General features: G+C 42.5%; 1 protein-coding gene across 10 annotated transcripts in view; it reads left to right on the forward strand.

Moving 5' to 3' along the window:
• Positions 1-20755, forward strand: part of SCAF8 (SR-related CTD associated factor 8) — a 784204-nt gene that overhangs the window by 503592 nt on the left and 259857 nt on the right. For all 10 annotated transcript variants that reach the window (XR_004538795.1, XR_004538796.1, XM_033937892.1 and 7 more), the window contains one exon: positions 3828-3950. Coding sequence is in view for 8 of the 10 variants with exons in the window: in XM_033937892.1 (XP_033793783.1) it covers positions 3828-3950 (123 nt within the window). In the remaining 2 variants the exon portion in view is untranslated. The remainder of the gene's footprint in view (positions 1-3827; positions 3951-20755) is intronic.

The following is a 20755-nucleotide window of genomic DNA, read 5'->3' on the forward strand; positions in this document are numbered from 1 at the left end:
GCCTTTACAGGTTCCTTTTTTCCACCTTTTTTCCACCTTTTTTTTTTCCTTCAAACGGCAACGGGCCCCAGCATCGACATCAATCAAGTAAGTTCCACTGTCAATCAAGCGGTTCTGCTCGGCCAAAGCTTCCCCTGTGACATGAGCCACCCTCAGGGGAAAGAAAGTGACCCACAAAGGTGAGGGGAAGGGGGGCAGATGATGGAAGTTGGGGGGGGGGGAGAGAGAGAGAGAGAGAGAAGGGGCAGATGATGGAATGGAGGAGATGAGAGAGAGAGAGAAGGGGACAGATGATGGAAGTGAGAAGAAGGGAGAGAGAGCAGAAGGCAGATGGATGTCAGTTGAGAAGGGAGAGCAGATGCTGAATGGAAGTGGGGAAAGAACACATACTGGATGGAAGGAGGAGATAAATAAAGGGGGAAGAAAATAGTAAGATAATGGAGGGGTGAGGGAAAGGGGTGACAAGCTGTGTGTAGACACAGTGAAAAGAGGGAAACGGGACTAAATAGTAAGAAAGAATTTAATTTAGATGGAGGCAGAAAATAGAGAAGGAAGACCAGAGAAGAAAAGGGAAGAGAGATCAGAGAATGATCAGATCTGAGTGGAGGAAATGAGAAGAGAGATATGCTAAAAACCACAGGGGGGAGGGAAGGATAGAGATGCCAGACCATGAGGGGAACAGAAGGAAGATGATGGATGCTAGACCAAATTGGGGGGTGGGGGGTGGGGGGGGGGCAGGAGGAGAGATGGCAGGGAAAGACAGACAGTGAATGGAAGGGGCAGATGCTGGACTGAAGAGACAGAGAAGGTTATCATGCTGCTGTACCGGGCCATGGTACGCCCTCACCTGGAGTACTGCGTCCAGCACTGGTACTTTAAGAAGGACACGGTACTACTCGAAAGGATCCAGAGAAGAGCAACTAAAATGGTTAAGGGGCTGGAGGAGTTGCCGTACAGCGAAAGATTAGAGAAACTGGGCCTCTTCTCCCTTGAGCAGAGGAGATTGAGAGGGGACATGATAGAAACATTCAAGGTACTGAAGGGAATAGACTTAGTAGCTAAGGCAGGGAGAACGAGAGGGCACTCTCTAAAGTTGAAAGGGGATAGATTCCATACAAACGTAAGGAAGTTCTGTGGTAGAAAGCAACATATTTATTTGGCTCATAACTTGCTGGCGCCCGATATTTTTAGCTCACAGTGAAAAAAGTTTGCTCACAACACCCGCCCGCTTAGAGGGAACACTGTAACTACAGCATGTTTGAAGACATCAGGAACCGTAGCAGTGGAGAGCGAAAAGTTGAGGATGTGACAGATGGGAGGGATTTCAGCGGCAGTAGGCAGATAGGAATCGGATCAGAGGAACAGGTGTTGGGTTTAGAAGAGAGAAGGTGAGCAGTTTCCTCTTCCGTAACTTCAGAAAAGGAAGAAAGGGTCATAAGGGAGGTTGACAGAGTGGACAGTTCAGAAAGGGTGGCAGGGAAGGCAATGTTGTTGAGAAATCAAGGTGGATCTTGTGAATTTTGTCATGGAAGAACTCTGCCATCTTCTGGGAGGAGAGTGAAGAGGGGATGGGAGGCGGGAGCACTTTGAGTAGAGAGTTGAGCCTGGCAAAGAGACGGCGAGGGTTGGCGCTAAGAGAGTTAGTTAAATGGTTGTAGTAGTCCTGTTTGGCATTTGAGAGGGTAGATTGGAAGGATGTCAGCATGAATTTGAAATGAATGGATTCAGCAAGCGCGTGGGATTTAAGCTAAAGACGTTCAGCAGCTCGAGCACAGGTAATGGACTTTGGGGGTCAACCAGGGATGAGGTTTGGCACGTCTTACAGGATGGGAAACAGGAGGGGTAAGGGTATCAATAGAAGATGAGAGAATGGAGTTATAGGAGAGGACAGCTTCATCGGTAGACTTGTTTGACATAGTAGTAGAAAGTAGAGAAAAGACAGTGGTAGAGAGCGTGTCAGGGTCAGTAGCCTGAAGGTTCCTAAACGTATAGCTAGTGATCGGTCGGGGTTGAGGAGGGGAAGTATGAGTTGTGAAGGTTAATAGCTGATGATCGGAGATGGTAAGATTCAAGGTGCAAAATTCAGTGATAGAGCAGTTAGAGGAGAGGACGAGGTCAAGATAGTGGCCTTTCTGGTGAGTAGGGGTGGTGGAGCACAGTTGGAGGTCATATGAGGATGTTAGAGCGAGAAACCTGGATGTATAGGAGTTAGAAGGGTCATCAGCATGGATGCTGAAGTCGCCGAGAGTAAGGGAGGCTACTGAGGGTTCAGGAAAGAAGGAGAGCCAGGAGTCAATCTTCAAGCCCTTGTATCAGATCCTCCCTACACAAATTTTCTACCATGGCATAATAGACCTTCAAACTCATTCCAAATCTTGCCTAAAGTCATCTCAGAATTCCATCTCGACCAATTTGCCTGTTTATATTTATCTGCCATTGATTGTGTATGCATTTGTTGTGACTCACTTTGGGAAAGGCAGGATACAAATAAATAAACTATATTTGCAAAATAGCTACTTGGTCCTCAATGCATACCTTCATCTCTTAATACTGTTTAGAGCAGGGGTTCTTAACCTGGGGTCCATGAGGATCAGATAAAAATTAACATTTATATTCACAATACAGCCCAGTACTGTTGATTTTTTTCTCACAGATAACGAAATAGTAGATGTAGTAGTAATATAAAACGTGGTAGATCTGTTTTAATTTGCACAAGTGGATTGTATTTCATAATTATAATGAGTGGTTATTACTTTTTGCCTAAAAATGAGTGGTTTTTTAAAATTGTTTACTTTAAAGTTTAATAATACTTTGTGTATGTCATACATGTATGAGACAATCAATTCTCGATAAATAAAGTACATTATATTCATTGCATTCAAAGTTGTGTTTATGTGAATATTTCTGGTGAATGGGTCCATAGCTTTCATCTGATTCTTAAGTGTCTGTGACTCAAAAAAGGTTAGGAATCACTGGTTTAGAATCTGTTTTAATGCTAAGGAATACTTTCCCTCCAACCCTCTGGGGCTTTGCTAGGATTGTATAAATATATCAATTATCCTCATCTCCTGGTAGTCTGGGAGTCCCACATGTGAAAATATAATATCTACTTGTCCTCTGAGAAAGCAAAGTTACATACCTGTAGCAGGTACTCTCCGAGGATGATAGGCATATATTCTTACAACCCACCTATCTCCCCTAGTTGATTTCATAGCTTTGTTACCGAACTGCAGGTCTTGCGAGCCAATGCTGGGAAAGGCACCAGAACTTCCACAGTACAGGCACTGTATTAAAAATTAGTGACAGGGCTCTTGATAGTGGGTTCTGTGAATGACTTCATTCACATGTGAGAATATATGCCTGCTGTCCTTGGAGAAAATCTGCTACAGGTAAGTAACTTTGTTTCATGTCAAGAGTATAGGACAACAATTCTTAATATATTTCTATAGCTCTTGCTGATATGGTGTTTCAATCAATTATTAATAGCCTATGATATAACTGCAATACAAACTGTTACTTATAAAATAATTTTATTGTAGTGGAGGAGAAATCTAATGGTTAGAGCAGCAGGCTAAGAACCAGGGAAGCCAGGTTCAAATCTCATTGCCACTCCTTATGATCTTGGGAAGTTCACTTAACCCTTTTGTTGCTTCAGATACAGACCTAAATTGTAAGCAGTCCTTAGGCATGAAAATGCATACTATACATTTATTTATTTCTTTGTTCTGAGCTCAGAACAGGTTATATGAAAGTAACTTTCCTTGAACTGCTGAGAAAGATGTAAGCTAAAATCCAAATCCTCTTAAATTATTTTGTTTTCCTTTTAGGTTATATGCCGCCGCCAGTGCCGCCTCCACCAGTGCCACCACCAGTGCCGCCACCAATACCGCCACCCACAATTCCACCACCTACGATTCCACCACCTCCTATTTCTTCTGCTGTTCCAAACTGTAAGCTGATTTGGATTTTTTTTTTTTTTTTTAGCTTGTAGATATAAAAAAGGCATTTTCCATACTTGTAGAAAAGTAAAGATCTTTAAACTGTTATCTTTTTGTAATATTGAAATTTTGAGCCTTGGTTGGAAAGAGCATTTCTCCTGTTCTGTGGTGATAGAGAAAATTTTTATTGGACAAAACCATTATCTAATTTGTGTGGTACTTTTTTAGTGGGGGTGGGTTGTGTGTGAGTGGTTGTTTTTTGGTGTTGTTTTTTTTCAATAACTTCAACAGAACTTAAGGCAATGGTCTCCAATGTGTGGCCCCCAAAGTCCTCCATTATGGCCCTCAAAGGGATGAAATGTTCCTCAAGTTCCTGCATATTCATTAAGTTCAATCTTGCCTGCTCGAATAATGCATTAAATGCCTGGAAAAAGGATTGCCTTAGGCTGGGTATGGAGAAAAGTTGACATAAGGCAGGTTGTAAGACCTACTATATGTACATATATAGGACAGGTCACTGGTCAGGATTCATATTTAGATGCATGTGTATTGTAGTGGTATGACAAAACTAGAGAAACTATGAAACTTTTGTGTTCAGAGAATTGTGGAAACCACGCCAAAGCTTTGCTAAAACTCAGATGAGTGAATGATGAAACAGAATTTTCAATGATGTATGAAAGATCTTCAAAAAGTTTCCACGCTTTCATATTTTCACGGGAAATGGTTGGGGCAGCAGTAATAAGAGAGCGTGTTGTAGAATGTCATGTGACTAGTCAATCAGGTGAGCTGGATCACCTTGCAGATAGTGATGTAATTTGCTTTTGAGATATTTAATAAATAGTGTTCAAAAAAGTAAGTGTGGAAACTCTCTGAAGATCTCTTGTATATAACCTAATATAGGCTTAAATGTGTAAGCTTGAAATCTTTTGGTGGCCCTCAGAGCATTCTTGTATTCACATTGTGAAAAAGGTCCAAGGTTACTAACTTTAGGAAATGTGTTGTTTTTTAAAGCAACATATTTTCTTGTTTCCTGCATTCAGCACATGATTTGCTTAAAATATTGTCTTTAAATAAGCAGTGTTAATTACTTTTGAAAGTTTAATTTACTATAATTGAAATATATATATTTATGGTGTAAATTGGTACATTACTGTTTAGTCTTGTTTACTTTGTTTCAGGCATTGGAACTAATGTACCGTATATACTCGAATATAAGTCGATCTGAATATAAGGCAAGACCCCCATTTCCCCCCCAAAAGGAGGAAAAATGGTTGACTCGAATATAAGACGGGGGCTTAATATTCAAGTGCCATGCCCTGCCAAGATCTGAACCCAGTGTCCCCTCCCTCACCCTCTTCCCTGCCAGGCTCTGCACCCAGCCATCGTCTCTTCCTTACCAGGCTCTGCACCCAGTCCCCCTCACTCCCTGCCAGGCTCTGCACCCAGCCCCCCTCACTTCCTGCCAGGCTTTGCACCCAGCCCTCTTCCCTCCTTGCCCTACCAGGCTCTACCCAGCCCTCCTTACTCCTTGCCAGGCTCTATACCCAGCCCCCCTCACACCATGCCAGGCTTTGCACCCTGCCTCACCTTCCTACCTCTGGTGGTCTAGTGGTAGACTGGGACAAGAGGGATGCTTCCGTTCCGGCCGTATAACTTTTTTTCTTTTTTTTTAAACCCCCCTCCCCCACCAGCACGTGTTTACCTTTTGCGCTATTTTTAATCCCTGGTGGTCCAGCAGTGTACGGGACAGGAGTGATCTTTACGTGCCCTGCCCCGTCCTGAGCCTCTCCGTCCCCTTTTCGCAGCCAGCGGCACACCCAGCAGGAAAAACTCTTGATCAGAACATTGAACCTGTAATGAGACGGGACGAAAACTGGTGGCGGCCATTCAGAAAGCAGCACGGGGCCGAGCAGGAAGCAGGAAGAGCTCGGCCCCGTGCTGCTTTCTGAATGGCCGCCACCAGTTTTCGTCCCGTCTCATTACAGGTTCAATGTTCTGATCAAGAGTTTTTCCCACTCTCTCAAACTTTATACTGCCCTTTGTTCATTTCTTTATTGAAAAACACCATTCTATATCACTGTCCTCCACTTATTTCAGTATGTTTCTTTTCTCTTTTAGTTGTTAGTTTTATATACTTCTAATTTGGAAGTCCTAACTGTTAAACTGCAATAAGCCCCCTCCCTTCATAATATAAAAAAATTAAATAGGTGCTTATTGGATAAACAGAAAACACTACTCACCCTAATGTTTTTTCACCCTCCCCTATCTTATCTTGTTCCTTTTCTGCTTTGACTTCCACTGAGTGATATAAACTTACATATTTGATTCCACCTGAGCAATTATGCAACAATAGTGCCTATGGCACAAACATGCAGATAAATATTGATGTTTTTGTACCCTGAAAGAACAGCTAATTAGATGGAAAATAGGCACCTCCATTTATAATTTATAAACACTTAACATAGATGCTCTAAGGCCCTGTTTCTTTATAGGATTCCTATATTAGGAGCCTAATTGCGGACGCCTAGCAACACCTAAGTTCTAGATCCATGCCTTTTTTTTTTCATTGGCTTAATTGGTGTGGTAATTGACTGTGCCATTTTTTAGCTAATCAAAAAATAACATTAATCAATATAAGAGTTTGGTGCCTAAGTCTTAGGATGCCTAGCAACACCTAAGTGGAGGCACCCTCTCACGCCTAAGGACACCTATCTGAAAAAGTAGGTGTGGCTAGGGATGGAGAAAAGGTGTGGTTCAGTTAGGCATCCGCCATAGGCACTGCCAAATTAGGCGAGGGAAAAGTTAACCTAGTGGAGCAGTGTTTATGTCTAGGACACCTAAGTCTGCTTAGGCACCGTTAGGCATTATAACTTCCATTTTTTTCTATTGGCCATTCCTCTATCCCTGCAAGCATCCTTTTGGCTTTTACTGTTGCCTTTTTTACCTGCTTCCCTTCTACAGCTGATCTGATCAAGTACTTCCTGGGCACCAAGAAGACAGGAGCCCTGAACAAATATCTGGCCAAACAAAAATTCAGGATGGTTTCCTTGGGCACCTATTCCCATGATTAAGGAAAAAGATTGGCTATGTTCTTGATTTGTCTTCGTCACATCAGGGAAAACTCACACTCTTTGCCCATAGAACAAAGTTTGTGGAGAACAAAAATACATATGCATAACAGCATTCAGATCTTGTTCAAATACAAATGAGACAAGAAATGTGGAATGAGAATCAATTTCTACTAGTGAATTATCAGGCAAGTTATTCAAGTCCATGCCTTGTACATTATTTGCTTCTGAGGAATCTTCTGGTTTTTGTTTTACAGGTAAATAATATACTCGATTTATAGGAGATAGTTTCAGCAGTAAAACCTAATATTTCAGTCAAGTATTTCTTAAACATATCTCCAGATGTAATTCCTGTAAATTTGGGAAAGTTTAACATTCTAAGATTCAGTCTCCTGTTGAAATTCTCAATTTCTTCAATTTTTTTTTTAAAGAAATAATTTTTTTTTCACAAAGTTCACTGATAAATTTGTAAAGAAGTTATCTCTTGATTTATCTGGTCAAATCTGTTAGAAGTTTCAGTGTTAATAGCTTCAATATTAAATGATAAACTGTCAATTTTACTCACGATTGTAGAAAGTTCTCCTGTTGATTTAGTCACTGCAGTTTCGAGTCTTTGAAGATTCTTCCATATATTTGGATGTTAACAAACACGGCCGCCTGGTCCGCTTGATCCCCCCTATCCGTTTGGCTGCAACAACCCCTTCTGGGCCACATCCCAAAAAGGAACGCAAACGGGATAGTACGCCTTAGAACGCCAGATGGAAATTATGTGGAAACAGATTCCGATAAAGCCAAACTACTGAATGATTACTTCTGCTCAGTCTTTACCTGCGAGGCACCAGGACACGGGCCACGGCTGGAAACAAAGCAAAGTATGGAAGACCCATTTCAGAAACTAGAGTTCACACCTGCTGATGTTTACAGTGAACTTCAAGACTTAAGGTGAACAAAGCCATGGGACCGGACAATTTGCACCCAGGAGTGCTCAGAGAGCTAAGCGATGTTTTGGCGAAACCGTTAGCAGTACTCTTCAATCTCTCCCTAAGTACGGGGAGAGTCCCCCTGGACTGGAAAACAGCCAACGTCATTCCTCTGCACAAAAAGGGTTGCAGAGCAGAGGCTGCAAATTACAGACCAGTAAGTCTCACATCAGTAGTATGTAAACTCATGGAAACTTTACTTAAAGGTAAATTAGACACGATTTTGGACGAGGGGAACCTAAGGGATCCCTGTCAACATGGATTCACTAGGGGTAGGTCATGCCAATCCAATCTGATCAGCTTCTTTGATTGGGTGACGGGAAAGTTAGACTCGGGAGAGTCTCTGGACATAGTGTACTTGGATTTCAGTAAAACTTTTGACAGTGTCCCACACCGCAGACTATTGCACAAGATGAAGTCGATGGGGTTAGGTGAGAAACTAACTGCATGGGTCAACGGTTGGCTGAGTGGAAGACTTCAGAGGGTGGTGGTCAACGGTACCCTCTCTGAGACATCGGAAGTGACTAGCGGAGTGCCGCAGGGCTCGGTCCTGGGACCATCCCTTTTCAACATATTCATAAGTGACTTGACCCGAGGGCTTCGGGGTAAAGTAGCACTGTTCGCCGACGACGCCAAACTGTGTAATATAGTAAGTGAAAGCATTCTCAAGGATAATATGACGCAGGATCTGATCACGTTGGAAAACTGGTCCTCGACGTGGCAGCTGGGCTTCAACGCTAAGAAATGTAAGGTCATGCATCTTGGTACTAGAAATCCATGCAGAACTTATACTTTGAATGGAGAAACACTGGGTAAGACTTCGGAAGAACGGGACTTAGGAGTAATCATCAGTGCAGACATGAAGGCTGCCAAACAAGTTGAGAAGGCCTCATCTAAGGCAAGGCAAATGATGGGATGCATCAAAAGAAGTTTCATTAGCCGCAAACCTGAAGTCATAATGCCACTCTACAGAACCATGGTGAGACCTCACCTGGAATACTGTGTGCAATTCTGGAGGCCACATTACCGTAAAGATGTGCTTCGGGCTGAGTCGGTCCAGCGGATGGCCACTAGGATGGTCTCCGGACTCAAGGGTCTCTCATACGAAGAAAGACTGGGTAAGTTGCAGCTCTACACTCTAGAGGAGCGTAGGGAAAGGGGTGACATGATTGAGACGTTTAAGTACATCACAGGTCGTGTCGAAGTGGAAAACGACTTATTCTTTCCCAAGGGACCCTCGGTCACAAGGGGGCACCCGCTCAAACTCAGAGGAGGGAAATTTAATGGCGACACCAGGAAGTATTTTTTCACAGAAAGGGTGGTAGATCACTGGAACAGACTTCCAGTGCAGGTGGTCGAGGCCACCAACGTGCTCGACTTTAAGAATAAATGGGACATCCACGTGGGATCCCTACGAGAGTTAAGAAACTAGGTCATCAGCATTCAGACCTAATGGGGTGGGTAAGTGGGGTGGGCAGACTTGATGGGCTGTGGCCCTTTTCTGCCGTCATCTTTCTATGTTTCTATCCTGCATGCTCTCACCAAACACTAGTGCCGGGTATAGTGGAGATCGGGTAATCGGAGGAGACAAAGATGTATCTAATACCAAGGTTTCAGAGGCTCCTTCCTCCAAAACTAACGCAGGAGATTCTACTTCGAGGAATGATGAAGTACTGGCCACAAAACGATCCATCGTTGACTGACCGGATGAAGAGACAATCACTCAGGCAGTCCCTTACATTTAGTATGAGGTATTTTTTGAAGGAAGGCAAGACGAAGCACAAATGTGGACCATTAACATCTTGACCACTCGAGGATGATTACTTTTGTTATATAGGTCATTCTTTTCCTTGAAGCTCCTAAATAGGTTTAATGATCAAGGATTGGAATATATGATCTGTGGAATGCAGAATCTAGAGGGTAGAAAGGAGCTGGGTATGGTTCTGATCTATAGACCCCATGATAGAGAATAAACTATTTATCTTGATATTGAACTGTGCAACTACCTTTTCTAATTTGATAAGTGTTTGGGGATCTAAATCTACATCTAGAAATGCAAGAGGACTCTAAAGTTCACACCTTTCAAAACTTACTAAAACAGTTAAACTTCTCAACTTTTCCAAAGGAGGACATAGCTTAGATTTTATTTTTGCTATATCGAGTGGTTTAAAGTTCCCACTGATAGATTATGTCAAATGGGAACCAGTTATCTGGTCTGACCACTCTCTCTTAAATTTTTACTTAAAACTACCTAAAACATTTATCCTAAAGAGGATACATATATGAAAAGGTGCAATAAGATACCAACAATGGAATTCTGGCAATTAATTATGGATGCTGATGTAGATGAGTCTTTTCTCTCATGGTATGACCTAACAACATCAGTTCTGGATGAGATTGCTCCAATTAAGGTTACTAAACTGAATCAGTATTCCGAAAGTGCCGCATTGTTGAAAACAAAGGCTAACCCTAAATATGTGGAAACGAATGCCATGACTTTAACATTTGTAGGAGTCAAGCTATGGAATGGCCTTGTTGGCCAGATTCGAAAATGTGGAGAGAGAAACTCATTTAGGAAAAATTTAAAAACTCAACTATTTGTAGATGCATTTCTTTGAGCAATTGACTTTATATAAGATTGAATCTGCCTACTTTTGTTCTTATTTGTATTGACTTTTAATATTTTATATATGTAACTCCTTGTAAACAGTTTTGGAAATAGATGGTATAGAAATTTTAAAAATAAATAAATAAGCCGAAAAGCAATCCATAGTTCTCTGAATCTTTACTGAGTTAGGAAACAAAGTAAGGAGGTTAGAGAGAACTTGGAGGAGACATCAGAACCAGAAATGCTATATAAGATAGAGAAGAGAGATAAAACAGAATAAAATAGCGATAACCTAGGCTAAAAATCAATATTATGATAACCTGATCAAATCAATCAAGAAACTCTTCAAAGGTTCTCTTCATGATTTTCAGTTCATTCATATCTACTAATGAGGCTCTTGTCGACTCTACCATACAACAACCAGATGCAAATGGTTTGGCATGCTTTTTTCAAAACAAGATTGTTAGTGAGAGAAAGATTTATACATATGTTAGAGGACTGCATCGAATAAGATGTTTCAAATAATAATATAGAAACAGGAATTCCAGCTGATAGATGTTAGAAATAATTCTCTATTGTCATGACAGATATAATCTCATGCTTTAAAGCGACTGTCAAAGATATTGCTGTCTAGATATCTGTCCATCAAATATGTTAAGAGTATATCCCTTCTGAATTTCTGATATGGCTGAGAAATCTTGTTAATGTTTGCTTAGGAAAAGACCAATATTCAAAAACCTTATCCACCATCGCACTAACTCCTATACCAAAGGCCATGGGTTTAGATTTATTGAAAACGAAGAACTTTAAACTAGTGTTGGAAATACCATTGCCAGCAAAAACTGTTAGAATTCTGCATTCTTACAACTATCAGATTTTCTATACAAAGTGGGTGGTTTGCAGCAAGGATTTAGATCTGTGCATAGTACAGAATCCTTATTGTTAGAACTAACCATGAAAGTGAAGTCTTGCTCGTATTTAAGTAAGGGGTAATGATCTATTCTGTTGCAGTTTAACATTTTGGCTACTTTTGATGCAGTGGACCATTCCTTTTTACTTCTAAAATTAAGTGAACTAGGTCTACAAGGTATGGTATTGAAATGGTTCTCTGAGATTTTGGGCAACAGAACTTATGTAGTAAGGAAAGGTAGCAACAAATCTCAAGCCTAGAAAGTGTTCTCCGGTGTGTTATAAGGCTCACCATTATCTCCAGCCTTGTTTAATTAATACCTAAGAACTTTGGGCAATTTTTTTTCTCCTTCTCAGATACAACTGTTCCCTTATGCAGAGAGTATTATTCTGCTCTGTCCAGTTAATGACTTCTTTGAGGATACCATACAATATATTTATTTATTCATTCAATTTTCTATACTGTTCTCCCAGGGGAGCTCAGAACGGTTTACATGAATTTATTTAGGTACTCAAAGAAGATCATAGATGATCTGAGTTAAGTGATCATAGAAAAAATTTCTCAAGCTTAACAAATTGAAGACTAAGGTGCTCTGGTTTGGTAACTAGAACTCACTACCATATACTGAAATTGAGAGAGCATCAAAAGTTTTAGGTGTTATTTTAGACTCTGACCTTAGCTATGCTGACCAGATTAATTCCTTGGTGAAGAATTTTTTCTTTTGATTAAAATAATTAAGAATGATAAGATCAGTTTTAAGTAAGGCTAGTTTCAAGATATTTGTGCAAGCTATTTAGATTACTGCAACTCTCTATACAATGGTATAACAGGAAAAGAGTACAAGGAACTGCAACTACTCCAAAATTCAGCAGCCAGACTGATTTTTTGACTAAAACAATTTGCAAGAGTCAGTCCACTGCTGAGGAAGTTACATTGGCTACGCAAAAAAGAGAATTCAATTTAAGGTTGCTCATATGGTCCATAAAGCAATCTATGGAGAAGATTCCAATGGACTAGTCTTTAAGATCACAATTGCGAGTTCCTTTTATAGCTCAAAATTGACACAGTGTTTTAAGTTGAACTTTTCTTCTCCATTACATGATACATGAATCTACTTTTGAATTTCAAGGCCCCAAAGTTTGGAATAATCTGCCACTGTGCTTACATTAACATAGTAAATGATGGCAGATAAAGACCCGAGTGGTCCATCCAGTCTGCCCAACCATACATGCTCCATAAATTAATTTAGTTTAAATGGCCCTTTTTCTTAAATATTTCTGGCCAGAAACCCAGAGCCCTGCCCAATAGTGTGCTTAGATACCATCTACTGGAGTCTCCATCAAAGCTCACTCCAGCCCATCTTAACCATCCCAGCCATCGAAACCCTCCCCAGCCCGTCCTCAACTGAATGTCCATATATGAGACACAGGCCGTTCAAGCCTGCCCAGTACTGGCCTTATACTTAATACTGGCCCAATACTTAGTTCCTTCAATGTATACCCATTATTTTCTGATCAGAGATCCTCTGTGTTCATCCCACACTTGTTTGAACTCTGGCACCATTTTCTTCTCCACCTCCTCCCTCGGGAGCACATTCCACGCATCAACAACCCTGTCTGTAAAGAATTTTCTAACATTACTCTTGAATCTACCACCCCTCAACCTCAAATTATGCCCTCTGGTTTTGCCATTTTCCTGTCTCTGGAATAGATTTTGTTCTACATTAATACCTTTGAAGTATTTGAACCTCTGAATCATATTTTCCCTGTCCCTTCTTTCCTCTAGGACAGGGGTGTCAAACTCAGTCACATTAAGGGGCCAAAATCCAAAACATGGGCTAAGTTGTAGGCCAGACCCCGCCCAGTCTCCACCCCAGACCCTGCCCCCATAATAGTACTAATCGTAACACCATTTTTCCATTCATTTTTCATGTATACACACACAATATAATCTTATTAACAACACATAATGGTTAACCACAAAATTAAACTACATAAAGCACATTGTATGCTTCTCAACATTCATTCCTACCAGAACACAGATAACCCCTATGCAAATACGGGACCAAAAACTAATATACTAATGTATACAAAGGAAACCCTAAAGATGCAACACTCTGCGTGCAGTACAACCCCAGAGAAAAAGAAACAAATGCATTTCATCCTGAACAGTGCAAAATATAGACAGCAGATGAAAATTCCCAAAATTGACACAATTCAATCACTAAATTGAAAATGAAATCATTCCCCTACCTTTGTTGTTTCCCTCCCTCCATGTTGTGCCTCCCTCTGGCGGGTGTCTTACCTTCTGGCTGACTCCCACCTGGCCGTTTTAGCCGACCCGCAGTTCGATGTGACGTTTTCATTGCTGATCTCTGGTGTTATCTTCTGGCCGGCTCCCTCCTCCTCCATTGCCGCTGTGTGCACAAAGCTGAAGATAAGGAGCAGCCAAGCCAGAAGGAAGATGGACACACGCTTGCAGGGGACACTAATTCTTCATGGGCTGGCAGGAAACTTTTGCGAACCGGCACCGGTCCGCGGACCAGCGGTTGAAGAACACTGACATAAACCATCCCAGAAACCGAGCAACATAAACATATAAAAAAGATTTTTTAAAAAAAATTAAAACCATCCTGGGTACTGTAGAGCCCACCGCCACCCTGAAACCCACCAACATTAAATATAAAACATCTTTTTTAAAATTAAAACCATTCTGGACTGACCAGGATGGTTTCAAATTTTTAAAAAAAAACAAACCTCCAAAACTGTTTTATATTTAATGTTGGTGGGTTCTAACCCACCAACATTAAATATAAAACATTATTTTAAAATCTTTTCTGTCAGAATCAGAGCCCATCCTCACCAAAGCTCATCTGTATTACATTTTCTTACCTGATATGGCCTGTGACCCACCTTGGAGGAAAGTGATGAGGGCAGACTCTCACTGCAGTACCTCGTGCTTCTCACTGCAATTCTTCGTGGCTTTGTTTTTGCTTCAAGCCGACTTAATTTGTCTCACCACTGCGGCTGTGCTTCTTTCTGGAATCAGGAGAAGTACTCATGCTCCCCCACCCCTCCGCACATTGTACCGTTGGGCCAGACTAATAGGGAGATGGAGCTGGAGGTGGAAATCAAGAGGGCAAGCCTACGGAAATAATCAGCACCTCCCCCCCTCTCACTGCCTCAATTTTCCTCTTGTGGTCTGGCTTCCCTCTCTCTTCAGCAATAATTTACACTGCCGTGTGGTTGTCAACTCGCATGTGCCGGCAGCGCACCAGAAATGAATTTAACTGTGCCGGCCCCAGCAACGCATCCTGGCTGGGGCCAGCACAGTTAAATTCATTTCTGATGTGCTGCCAGCAACGCAAGTTGACAACCACATGGCAGTGTAAATTACTGACCGGCACTTAAATTACTGCAGGGCCGGCAATGGGGTGTGTCGCTGGGGCCGGCCAAAACAGAAACCAAAGCGACATCTTGAAGCCCTGACGCCAGTCCTGAACCACAGGCTGCATAAAACAGCCAAGCAGGCCGGATTTGGCCCGCAGGCCTTGTGTTTGACACATGTGCTATAGGTCATACATATTCAGGGCTTCCAGTCTCTCCTCATACATCTTCTGGCACAAACCTCTTACCATTTTTGTCAGCTTCCTCTTGACCACTTCAAGTTTTTTATGTCCTTCACCAGATATGGTCTCCAAAATTGAACACAATACTCCAAGTGGGGCCTCACCATCGACCTGTACAGGGGCATCAACACCTTTCATCTACTGGTCACGCCTCTCTCTATACAACCTAGCGTCCTTCTGGCAACAGCCACTGCCTTGTCACACTGTTTCTTCACCTTTAGATCTTCAGACACTATCACCCTAAGGTCCCGCTCCCCATCCGTACATATCAACATCTCACCTCCCAGCACATACAGCTCCTTCCAATTTCTAATTCCCAAATGCATTACTCTGCACTTCTTTGAATTTTAGTTGCCAGATTAGGCCATTCTTCTAACAGTTTCTAATTCAGTTCACCGCTTTGGGTCCTAACTTCAACCCATCAAGTTTGTTCAAGAGCCTTCTATGAGGAACCATGTCAAAGGCTTTGCTGAAATCTAGGTAAATTACATCTAGCATATGCCCTTGATCCAATTCTCCAGTCACCCAATCAAAGAATTTAATCATATTCGTCTGGCACAATTTACCTTTTGTAAAACCATGTTGCCTCAGATCCTGTAACCCATTTAATTCTAGGAATTTCACTATCCCTTCTTTCAGCAACACTTCCATTATTTTTCCAATAACCAAAGTGAGGCTTACTGGCTTGTAGTTTTCCGCTTCATCTCTGCAACCACTTTTGTGAATAGAGACCACATCCGCTCTTCTCCAGTCCCCAGGAAACACTCCCTTCTCCAAAGATTTGTTGAACAAATCTTAACTAGGACCTGCCAGAACATCTCTGAGCTCCCTCAATATCCTGGGATGGATCCCATCCGGTCCCATCGCTTTGTCCACTTTCAATTTTTCAAGTTATTCATAAACACTTTCTTCCGTGAACGACACGGTATCTACTCCATTCTCGTGTGTAACTTTGTCAGACAATCTCAGTCCTTCTCTAGGATCTTCTTCCGTGAACACAGAACAGAAGTATTTGTTTAACATGTTTGCTTTTTCCTTATCACATATCGATACATATCATCTTTTAGTCTCACAATTCCATTTTTCTTCTTCTTCCTTTCACTGATATATCAGCAAAAAATTTTGTCTCCCTTTTTTTAGATTCCTAGCCATTTGTTCTTCCACTTGCGCTTTCTCCAGACGTATCTCTCTCTTGGCTTCTTTCAGTTTCACTCGGTTGTCCTTTCTGTACTCCTGTTCTTGGGTATTTTTATATTTCATGAACGCCAGCTCTTTTCTCTTTATTTTTTCTGCCATAAGTTAAGAGAACCATATTGGTTTCCTTTTTCTCTTGTTTTTATTTATTTTCCTCACATAAAGGTCAGTAGCATAAAATTATTGTTACAGACCTTGCCTACTGTAATCTCTCTTGAGTTTTTCTTGGTTAAAGCAGCATGGAAATGTATTTCAGTTAGATTAGAACTCATGCAATTAGAGTTTTTCATGGTAAGCCCATCTTCTCTTAAAGAAGGATTTGCTTTTATTTTTTAAAAAAAACAAACCTCTCAACAGCCCCCTACAGTATTATGGGATCTTAATTGTCCTCACCCAGTTGATGAAGGCTCATTTTGAGCTATTGGATACTTGTCATTTGAAGTACTTGACCTGAAGGTTATTCTTTTTGGTGGTGGTCACTTCAGCATGCAGAATCAATGAGTTTCAGGCCTTAGTAGCTGATCTACCTTATATAAAGTGACCATTTATTTTTTTCATCAAAACAGGACATCTATTAATATTCAGTCCCGCCCCCAATCCCGCCCTAGCTCTGCCCCCAATTTCTTCCATTCATTTTTCATGTACACACAATATCTTATTATTTCATAATGGTAACCATAAAAATTTTTTAAAAACCACAAAGCACCCTATACGCAGAGAAAATGTTAATTATTTATATTTGGGGGGTTTTCAACGATGTCAACTCAGTAACTATAGAAAAATAGACAAATATAGTGCAAAATATAGACAGCAGATATAAATTCTCAAAACTGACACATTTTTATCACTAAATTGAAAGTAAAATCATTTTTCCTACCTTTGCTGTCTGGTGATTTCATGAGTCTCTGGTTGCGTTTCCCTCTGACTGTGCATCCTATCTTTCATTTCTTTCTGCACTCAGGCCCAACAATTGTCCCTTTCTATTCCCTCCCTCCTTCCTTCCTATGTCCTTAGTGCCCCCAGTACCTTCCTATGTCCTTAGTGTCCCCAGCACCTCCTTCCTATATCCTTAGTGCCCCCAGTGCCTCCTTCCTATGTCCATAGTGCCCCCAGATCCAGTGTCAGTTCTCCTTTGTACTTTTGTTCCAGGTCTCCCTTTCTCTCTCTCCCTCCTCTGTTATGATCTTGCCTCTCTCTGCTCTTCCTCAGGGGCTCTCCCCCTCTGTCTGCACCTCCCAAAGTCCTGCTTCTGCCTCCTGTCTTTCCCCTTTGGTCCAGGCCTTTATCTCTCTAGTCTTTCTTCTACTTACAACCCCCCCTTCTCTGCCGTTTTCTCTCCTTCCTTCATCCCTCCTTCTTATGTCCCCTCACTGCTTCCAGCCTTTGTCCCACCCCCTCCCAAAAAGCCTGCCAGCCTACCTCCCCAAAGCCTGTCTGCCTGTCTACCTCCCCCAGAGCCAGCCTGCCTGTCTACCTCCCCCAGAGCCAGCCTGCCTTTCTCCCCCAAAGTCAGCCCGTCTGCCTGCCTACCTCCCCCAGAGCCAGCCAGCCTACCTGCCTCCCCCAGAGCCTGCCTGCCTGCCTGCCTCCCCCAGAGCCTGCCTGCCTGCCTACCTCCCCCAAAGCCTGCCTACCTCCCTCCCCCAGAGCTAGCCAGCCTGCCTGCCTCCCTCCCTCCCCCAGAGCCAGCCTGCCTACCTCCCCCAAAACTTGCCTACCTACCTTCCTCCCCCAGAACCAGCCTGCCTGCCTGCCTACCTCCTCCCCCCTCCTACCGCGGAAAACAAAAGCCTCCCTCCAGGCCCGATTTAGGTCCACCGCCACTGCTCCTCTGCTGCAAACTACTCAAACCCGGAAGCCTTCTTTCCGACGTCAATTCTGACGTCGGAGAGGACGTTCTGGGCCAGCCAGGCAGCGATTGGCTGGCCCGGAACGTCCTCTCCGACATCAGAATTGACGTCGGGAAGAAGGCTTCCGGGTTCGAGTAGTGGCAGCAGAGGAGCAGCAGCGGTGGACCTAAATCGGGCCTGGAGGGAGGCTTTTTTTTTTTTTTTATGATGCAGCAGGGGAGGGACAGGAAGCGATCGCCTGTCCCGTTGTCCCCACGCATAGCTTCCGGACGCTGTCTCTGAAAACGGGACATTTTGGGCGTCCCGAAGCTGTGTGTGGGGAGAACAGGACAGGGGATCCGAAAACAGGACTGTCCCGTTCAAAACGGGACGTATGGCCACCATAACGTTACACCAAGTTTTACAACAGAATGGTTTTGCACACATATCCCAAGTTTCTTTTTAAGGTAATGCAGTTTCATTTTAACCAGTCAACAGTTCTGCAACATTTATCTCAAAGCCACATGTGCATCAAGATGAAAGCATGCTATACACACTGGATTGCAAGAGAGCCTTGACCTTCTACCTGGAGCAGACTAAAGATCATAGAAAGCCCACCCAGCTTTTTCTTTCTTTTGACCCTAACAGGAGGGGGCTCAGACTTTTACTTAGAGGGCCATGTCACAGCTCACAGTGCCAGATCTATGGCTTTGTCATTAGTCTACCCCAGGTCAGCCTCAATAGAGATTTACAGAGCTGCAATGTGGTTCTAATTCCAAATATTCATATGTCTGTACTGCCTAGAGCAAGATTCCCAACATGACAGCTGGTTTGGTCAAACAGTTCTACAGAATTTGAGGTATAGAATCCAGCCTCCCTCCCCTTCCCCGACCTATTTGTTCCTGTTCCAAGCTGTCAACCAAAAAACAAAAATAATATGATGTTTGTTTGCTTACAGGTATTGCCTGTTGCATGCCTCAGTTTTATCCTCTTTTTATTTGAAGCAGCCAGGTAAATAGGGATTCCCATCATTCTGACATCCTGCTTGTCTTTGCAGAAAGTGAAATTACTCACCAGAAGCTGTCAGTTGTATAATGTTGAGCTGGTCTTACATGATGACAGTGAATAGGATGATGGGGGAGTGTGGTGCAGTGGTTAAAGCACCCTGAGGTCAGGTTGTGGAGTCAGTAGATAAATCCTTCGGCTCTGACTCCTCAGTTTCTGGTACCCACAACTCCAACTCCAAGTACCCAAAATTGTCTCCGACTCCAACTCTGACTCCAAAGCCCTGTCTGAGGTTGTGGGTTCAAGCCCAATGTTGCTCCTTTTGGTCTTGGGCAAGTCGCTTAATTCCCACATTGCCCCAGGTAAATTAGATAGATTGTGAGCCCACTGGGACAGACAGGGAAAAATAAGTACCTGAATAAATTCATGTAAACCATTCTGAGCTCCCTTGGGAGAACGTTATAGAAAATTGATTGAATAAATAAATACATGATAGGCTGCTTCCAAAGACTTCTAGAAGAATGCTGGGGAATACTCATCATGCTTGCCTTTGTCAAATGATTTCACCCATCAGTACTACTACTATTAACATTTCTAAAGTTCTGAAACGCATGCACAGTACTGTACATGCTTATTTACCATGTAATGGACAATCCCTGCTCAGAAGAGCTTACAATCTTGTTTAGACAGACAAACAGTACATATAGGTGGGTTGAGGAGCTTCTTACAGGGAGAATGGTAAGATGGGTATAGGTATCTTATGGAGAGTGGAAGTTGGGATTTAAAAGCAGCCTCGAAAAAGTGAGCTTTCAGCTTGGATTTGAATACCGCTAGTGATGGAGCTTGATGTAATCAATCGGGCAGTCTGTATCTTATCCCAGGATAGCAGGGATTCTCACTGATGGGTGATGTCACTGGAGCACCAGTACAGACCACTTTAAAAGTGCATCGCCACTTTAAGCCTTTAGAAAGTTCATGACAGCCCACACCATGCATGCACGAGTGCCTTCCCTCCCAATGTTGGTGCACGGTCCTTCAGTTTCTTAGTTTCCGCGGAGCTAAAATGCATCTTTCAATGGTTGTTGAAATTTTTCCTTTGCTGCCTTCCCGCTCTTGCTGAATTTTGACTTTTTAGTCATTTCTTTTTTGTTTTGCTCTTTTCTTTCAAATGTTTAAAAAAAAAATAAAAATTGTTACGATTTTTGTTTTTTTCCCTCTTGCGGGTTTGGCCTGGCAGGGCCACCTTAACCTCAGACTTTGACATAACCAGAGCCGTTTTTCCATCAATGTCCTGACCGCAGATGGGTTTTAAAAAGTGTGGTCACTGTGCTCGGCCCATTTCAATAACTGACCCGCATCGTTGGTGCCTCCAGTGCTTGGGGCCTGAGCACCATCCAGAAAATTGCTCATGCTGTTCTTCCCTTCAAAAAAGAACATTGAAGAACCGCCTGATCCAGCAGAAACTGGTTTTTGGCATCGCAGTGGAAGGCGAGTCTACATCGATACCGACTTCAACAGCGCCGGCCAAGGCAACACCGCATCATTTGTCACCGACAGAAACAACTCCGGTGTCTCAGTATTTTTTGGGTAAGCCG

This window comes from Geotrypetes seraphini, chromosome 3, assembly GCF_902459505.1.
Source record: "Geotrypetes seraphini chromosome 3, aGeoSer1.1, whole genome shotgun sequence".
Classification (NCBI taxonomy): domain Eukaryota; kingdom Metazoa; phylum Chordata; class Amphibia; order Gymnophiona; family Dermophiidae; genus Geotrypetes; species Geotrypetes seraphini.